Source organism: Nelumbo lutea, chromosome 6 (assembly GCF_056320005.1).
Source record: "Nelumbo lutea isolate HS-2025 chromosome 6, American lotus-T2T, whole genome shotgun sequence".
Taxonomy (NCBI): Eukaryota; Viridiplantae; Streptophyta; class Magnoliopsida; order Proteales; family Nelumbonaceae; genus Nelumbo; species Nelumbo lutea.
Window position 1 is genome coordinate 16,502,355 of NC_142689.1, and position 7,326 is coordinate 16,509,680.

The following is a 7,326-nucleotide window of genomic DNA, read 5'->3' on the forward strand; positions in this document are numbered from 1 at the left end:
ACTCTTGGACTAGTTACTTAGTAAGATATATATTAAGGGTGTCTAATCATTGATTAGAGAATAGTAACAACAGATGATTTAGCTAAAAGGTTCCATGATACAATGCATCTCCATCCAATTCAGATGATAACCGGGGCTAATCAGAAGCCATATAACAGTGATCTAGTCTTGTCAAAATTGATGCATGCCTATGACACAAGGGTCTTAGAGTGGTGACTAATTATTTCTTTAATTCCAAGAAAAGACCCAATTGATCCCTTAATATAGATTTTTCTTTTAATTACAATTAATGGAGGGTTAGGTTTCTTCATTTCTACTAAAAAGGGTTTACAAATTTATCATGGGTGTTGCTATAAATCAAAGGAATTGTTATTACTGTACCAGATATCATCCATCAATGTGTTTTTGGGCCCTACTGATTGAATGGTTGAGATTATTACCTAGCCGTAAAGAATTGACCCCCCAACTAATAAATACACACACATGATAGTCAAAGGCATTATGTATTATATGTATGGGTAGAGCAGAAGATATCTTTGCATCCATCATGGAGACCTAAAATAAAATTTGTAGTCTTTTCTTCACACTATAATTACAAGAGAGACTTATTTCCCTCTTTCGATCAATTTTGTTAATCTCCCTTTTTGACGGCACATATGTAACTCGTGGCTTTGAATTTCTACCCTACTTGCAATTCACTGCAACTCTATGTTATTATTATAAAATATAATTTTCCCTTTCAATGTAGATGAAATAAAAACTGTGTCAGAATGGGATATTGTGCTTTTAACTGTATTAATTCTTCCCTATCTGTAGTCTTTTTCTTGTGAAAAGAAATTGGAATGTACACAGTGAAGAAAGGCACCAACTAGTAAGTAGTCTGGATAACAAGATAGAGATAGCTAGTATTATATATAATGAAATGAAACAATATTAAGGCAAACAACATGGACCCTATTGCAAAAATAAAATATAACATTACCAGTAAAAGGTTATAGATGATCTCTGACTAAAATGTGTACTAGAAAATCCTCCCTGGTACAGATTGCTAGGTTGATGAATTCACTGGTACGTACAAAATCTAGTCTCATGTTATGATCTTGAGTCTTAGTTCATCGTTTGTGCAAATGGTGAAATGACAGTATATTTTCAGGCAAATTTTGGTTATCTGATTGGGTTGCTTGCTTTTGGGCCATGCATGACATCTGTTGAGTAGGGACATCACCATATTGGGTCAACCTCTTCAGTCTCATCTAAATATATATGTTACATATCTGAAGGCAATGAGATCTGTTGAGTAGGGACCATATTGGGTCAACCTCTTCAGTCTCATCGAATTCATCTGTTGATACATATCATCTATGTTACATAACTAAATTATTCTGTTTAAATGTCATTTTCCATATGTAATGGCTTTTTACTCAACTTGGTGTACTCTTTCACAAGTCATCACTACCTGGTTCTCTCTTTGTCTCTCTCCTCTCTCCTCTCTTTATTATCCTTCTTTTTTTCTTTGCTTTTTGAAGCTGTTTTTAAGGTGGTGGTTGGATTGGTTCCTTAGCATTTGAATTGCTTTATCTTCGAACTCTAGCAACCAGCCACAAAAAATAACAACTAAAATAAAAAACAAGAAAAATTAAGAAAAGATATTTAATTCCAATAGAAGGACCTCCCTCTCTCTCTTCTCATCTTTTCTTTTATGAAATTTTTGGCCGGAAGAAGTAGACGTTTCCTCGTTTTTCAGCTGTTTCTTTCTTCTGACACACATTGGAAGAGTTTTTTTAACCCCTCCCTCTCTCTCTCTCTCTCTCTCTCTCTCTCTCGATCTCTGAAAGGCTCTTTGTTCTTATCAAACGTGCCTGCATCTAATAATTTGAAAAGGTGGGTCAAATCAAATCTGAAGTTCTCTTGTTTTGATCCACTCCATGTACCCTATCATATAGCTATAAGTGAAAGAGGGGGCCTGTGAAGGATAATAACCCCTAGGCATCCCTCTCATCAATATAAGTAGCAAGAACACACACAAACACACAAACAATTTATTATTTTTATACTTAATTTTCTGCCTCAAGAAAGCTAGTAAAATTTGTTTGGATAATGAATAAAGAAAGGATGGGTTTCTTTTCCTCAGGCTTTTTAATTCCGTCTCTCTCTCTCTCCCCTCTTCATTTCTTTTCCTTTTCAGTGGGAACGCTGCAAAATATTCATTCTGACAAGGGCAACCCCTCCACACACAAGTGAAGACTGGAGAGAGTGATACATCCATAGATAGAGAGAGAGGTCGGTGCCTTCTGATGTATCCCCTTGCTGTATTTTAGCCATAATTGTATGGTCATGAGCTCTGTCTCTGAAAGATCTTTGATGGGTTTTAGGTCACTAGAAGCAAAATTCTCTGTAGATGATGAAGCACGTGCACTCAGGTTTCCATCACACAAGGTACTAATAGTATCAACTAATATTATTATAATTCTCTCCCTCTCTCCCTCTCTCTCTCTATCTTGATGCTGTATATATAAAGGGCATGACTATAATCTCTGCAAACTTTTCATCATCATCTTCTTCTTTAGTCCATGTTGCTGTTGGAGAGAAGGGAGAAAAAGAAGAGATGGGTCCTTTTGAGACCTTTCAATGATCTGAATTATGGGTTAATTTCCACTGGAATTCTGAGTTACTGAATTCAGGTTCCAGTAATAAGCCTTTGCTTAATTTCTTTCAGATTTTTTATCAGTTTCTTCCCCTCTTGCTTGCTTCCAGGTGTTCTCTACGGTCGTCAAGATGATCGAACGGAGTTGGCGTTGGATTACCCCCAAGAATTAAGCCTGTATGTTAAGCCACAAGATGGGCTGAATCACTTACCCAGATTGAATTTTAGCAGAAAAAAAAGATGATATTTTACATGGAGAGATAGATAGAAATATCGATTGAATGATAATTATATTTAGAGTGAAGAAGAGAAAGAGAGAGAGTGTGTAAGAGTTGTGAGAATTTGGTTGGTTGTCAAGCCTAACGTAGTAGTCTCTTTTCAGTGATATAAGATAATTATCAAATCGATGGCGACGTACTTTCACGGAACTTCGGAAATCCAAGCTGACGGGTTGCAGACGCTTTATCTGATGAACCCTGGCTATGTCGGATACACTGACACACAGCCGCCGTCTAACATGGTCTTTCTCAATTCCACTGGAAATACTCTAAATCCGGCAAGCCTGGTAAACGCGCCCCAGCAGAATCAGCACTTAGTCGGAATCCCACTGCAGGCAGCGGCTGTGCCCCCCGGGTCGGCTGCGGCAGCAGCGCAAGATCCTAATCGTCCGTCGGTGCACAACCAGCAGGAGATGTCCGCTGTCCATGGGTTCGTCCCTCGCGTTCACTACAATCTATGGACGTCCACACAGGCCCACCACCACCACCACCACCAAATTTCAACATCCGCGGCAGCAGCTGCGGCGGTGAATAATTCTATCGGTGTTGACGTTTCATCACCACTTGGCCTCCGGCGGTCTGTCGTGCCACCTGCTCAGCAGGGACTGTCTCTCAGCCTTTCTTCACAGCAGCCGACATATGGGTCCTACCGGCAAGAATCTGACCTTCCGGCATCAGCTCCAGCTCCGGTGATATCTCCGACCAGCAACAACGAGATGCGAGTATCAGGCGGTTCTTCTTCATCAGCATCTGCAGTCTCCAGTGGAATTTCTGGTATGCAGAGTGTTATATTGGGTTCCAAGTACCTGAAGGCTGCACAACAGCTCCTCGATGAAGTCGTTAATGTTGGGAAGGGAATCAAGGCTGAATCAGCCAAGGGAGTTAAAGGGTCTAGCAAAATAAGCAGAGACCCAAATGCTTCCACCGGAGAAGCTTCGACTGGAGGCGAAAACAGCACGAAGCAAGCAGCCGAGCTCACAACAGCAGAAAGACAAGAGCTTCAGATGAAGAAGGCCAAGCTTATTAACATGCTTGATGAGGTACGAATATTTCATTTACTGATGTTCTAACTAAAAGCAGTCTTTAGATTCCAATTTCGTTTGGCCTTTGAAAGCGAAACCCATCAATTGAAGCTACATGGGTTGATTTTGGAAGCGATATTCTTTATAGAAAATCGTCGGTTAACCCGTGGAACATCAGTTGGGTCTCCATCAACTTGAGTCAGGATAGATCTCTTGAAGAAGACCATCGAAAAAGAAAGAAAAAAAAAAGAAGAAAAAATCAGGTTAAAGTTAGAGTGATGCCTGTCAGCTTTCAATAGAAGCGTTTCGCTTTGAAATTTTCGAATTTTCAATGAAGATTAGGTTAGAGCTTTGAACGCCTCTTTATCATGGAATTTTAATTTTAGAAAAAAAGTGATTTTTTTATTTAATTATTTTCCTCTACAATATTCAATAAATCGTAAATGGGATCTGTCTGGTTTATAATTTCTTCTTCTGTAGAAAATTCAATAATGAACCAGGGAGGACCAATTGGGTTTTAATGGGTTTATTAATTGATAACGTTTACTCATAATCCTGCCTAAGAACCAAGATTCTCTTTCTTATCTATTATAAAGCTTGAATTTCGACATGGTAATGAGTAACTACAAGAGTTTTTAACTTTCAGTAGTCCTTGTTCATTTGTGTGGATGTCGCTGGTTCATCAAAAGACTAAGCTTGAAGTTTGATTGCTCTTTCTGATTAGTTTGGTTAAAGTACGAAAAGAGTTTTCGTTTTCCAAAATAAGGCTTTTCCTCCAAAGGGACCACCTAAATTGAATCTCCATTATGAATTTGAAGGTGGAGCAAAGGTACAGACAGTACCATCACCAGATGCAGATTGTAGTGTCTGCATTTGAACAAGCGGCAGGCTTCGGTTCAGCAAAAACATACACGGCTCTTGCTTTGCAGACGATTTCAAAGCAATTCCGATGCTTGAAGGATGCAATTTCAGGGCAAATCCGAGCAACAAGCAAGAGCCTTGGTGAAGAGGACTGCTTTGGAGGGAAGACTGAAGGGTCGAGACTCAGGTTTGTTGATCAACAACTTCGACAACAACGGGCACTCCAACAACTGGGAATGATCCAGCACAATGCTTGGAGACCTCAGAGAGGATTGCCCGAGAGATCTGTTTCTGTTCTTCGTGCTTGGCTCTTCGAACACTTCCTCCACCCGTTAGTACTTTTCGGTTTTCACATTTCACTGTTGACAAAAGTCATTTCGATCAGTTATTGAATGATTCTACTTTTACTGTTGCAGCTATCCTAAGGATTCAGACAAACACATGCTTGCAAAACAAACAGGCCTTACTAGGAGCCAGGTAACTGTTGCATTCACAACTTTTTCTTAATTTACTCTCAACTGGATTTAGGCAATAATTCCGAAAAAGTGCAGGTTTCCAACTGGTTCATAAATGCTCGAGTTCGGCTGTGGAAGCCAATGGTTGAAGAAATGTATTTGGAGGAAATCAAGGAACAAGAACAAAATGGGTCGGAGGACAAAACTAGCAGGAGTGAACTCAACGAGGATTCAGGATCAAAATCCACTGCTCCACACGAGAACAGCCCTGCTAGAACGGACCAAGGAAAGAATTTCAGTTCCAAGCAAGATAACTCCACCAACCCAAATGCTGTACCTACTGCAATTTCAAATTCATCAACTACTGCTATCATGGGAGGAATCATGCGATCCCAAACTGGTTTCTCCCTCATTGGATCATCAGACATGAATGGGCTAATACAAGGAAGTCCCAAGAAACCCTGCAGCACGGAGATGCAGAATTCCCCCAGTAGCATTTCAGTCATGGACATGGACGTCAAACCTGGTGATTCAAACAGAGATCTCTTTGCGAAATTTCAGAATGGTAGACAAAGCAGAGATGGTTACTCGTTAATAACTGGCACAACGAACAATGGAGAAGCATTTGACACATATTCAATTGGGGAGCTTGGTAGGTTCGACCCCGAGCAATTCACACCAAGGTTCTCTGGCAATGGTGTTTCCCTCACTCTTGGCCTTCCCCACTGTGAAAACCTCTCTCTATCAGGAACCCAACAGACTTTCCTCTCCAACCAGAACATTCAACTGGGAAGGAGACTCGAGATGGGCGGTGGTGAACCCAATGATTTCTGTGGGCTGAGTACTCCTTCTCCCCACTCCTCGGCTGCATACGAGAACATCAACATTCAGAACAGAAAGAGGTTTGCAGCTCAGTTATTGCCGGATTATGTGGCTTGATGGATTCGCATCTCCTCCACCCTTCTCCAGTCTCTCCTTTTACTGCCAAAACAAGCTCAGTTGATGAGTGCTTCAAAGGTTGCAGGTGAGCTAGCTAGCTTAGAGGATTCATTGCTGAACAGGAGAAAGAAAACATATAGAAGTCATTTATATCTCGGGCTCACACTATCATATCTCATGCCTTCCCCTCCTTTGTGAGGAAGAGAGGAGAGCCTGACAAGCCTTAGTGTAAAGAAAGAAAGAAAACTTACCTAGCTAGTATAGGTTTATACTTGGGGAGAATTATTGGTGTTTCTTGAAAGCTTACAAGTTCAGATTATCAAGTCGGGGAATGTATATTATTTTTATACATTTTGGCAGATAGATAGATGAATAGAAACCATTTATATTCAAGTTAGTTGTTTCAATATGCAAATATATAATAATATCATGGTCTGTATAATTTACTTATAATAATGTGTGTAATTTGTTATCCATCACATTTAGAGATTAATTGTGGGACCAAGGATATGTAAGTTTTGTATATATTCTTCATGCATGAAGTTTGCAAGGAATGCCAATCAAGATTATTTGATATCTTCTAAAGAACTTGGGTAAGGAATGCATGTAAAGCCACTCAGTCATTCTAATATGATGAAATATCTATATTGACAATAACCAACCATCTAATAGAATTGCCTCAAGTATGTATGAGTTTTTATGATGCAAAATGTAGGCTATTACTCAATTGTGTGGTACCAACTATATGTGGAATCTTGGTAAGGGTGGATACAGTTCACTTTGGCTCCTTTCCAAAAGGATGAAATCATCCTTTACACAGTGAATATTTAAATAAGGTTAATGGTGTTCTAATGAAAAACCCATTTTTAATAAGTAGGTTCAAGGTTGCTTTCTTTAAGCATTTGTTGAACAAGTGCTTCTTCAAAAAATCTGGGATGGTCCAATCCCTTAAAAAGTATTATAATGTCCAAACTGCCCCTACAAATGGAGAAAACCCTTGTCTTCTCCATTCACCAGTTTGAATAGGGTAGCCGTGGCAATATACTAGAGGGCGACCAGCGACGACTTTGAGAGAGAAAGTCGAGGGCTTGGAGAGCGAAAGAATGCATAAAGCGATTAAGATATCG

At 39.7% G+C, this 7,326-nt stretch overlaps 1 protein-coding gene across 3 annotated transcripts; it reads left to right on the forward strand.

Moving 5' to 3' along the window:
* Positions 1-1,605: 1,605 nt before the first annotated feature.
* Positions 1,606-6,592, forward strand: LOC148847603 (BEL1-like homeodomain protein 1). 3 transcript variants are annotated; one of them, XM_088950421.1, is made up of 8 exons: positions 1,606-1,881; positions 2,186-2,280; positions 2,373-2,436; positions 2,755-2,821; positions 3,027-3,962; positions 4,763-5,136; positions 5,222-5,282; positions 5,357-6,592. In XM_088950421.1, exons 5-8 carry the CDS (start codon positions 3,051-3,053, stop codon positions 6,197-6,199), a joined length of 2,190 nt encoding a protein of 729 aa, XP_088806547.1. In that variant the 5' UTR covers positions 1,606-1,881; positions 2,186-2,280; positions 2,373-2,436; positions 2,755-2,821; positions 3,027-3,050; the 3' UTR covers positions 6,200-6,592. The 3 variants fall into 3 exon arrangements, with proteins under 3 accessions (XP_088806547.1, XP_088806548.1, XP_088806549.1); XM_088950422.1 differs by lacking the exon at positions 1,606-1,881 and having other exon boundaries at positions 1,906-2,280; positions 4,763-4,992; XM_088950423.1 differs by lacking the exons at positions 1,606-1,881; positions 2,186-2,280; positions 2,373-2,436 and having other exon boundaries at positions 2,539-2,821; positions 4,763-4,992.
* The last annotated feature ends 734 nt before the right edge of the window (positions 6,593-7,326 follow it).

What these genes read in the sequence shown, in the direction of transcription:
- LOC148847603 (XM_088950421.1), top strand. Translation starts at nt 3,051, where the DNA reads ATGGCGACGTACTTTCACGGAACTTCGGAAATCCAAGCTGACGGGTTG. An exon ending in TTATTAACATGCTTGATGAG is followed by an intron (nt 3,963 to 4,762) that starts GTACGAATATTT and finishes ATGAATTTGAAG; the next exon opens with GTGGAGCAAAGGTACAGACA. An exon ending in TTCGAACACTTCCTCCACCC is followed by an intron (nt 5,137 to 5,221) that starts GTTAGTACTTTT and finishes TTACTGTTGCAG; the next exon opens with CTATCCTAAGGATTCAGACA.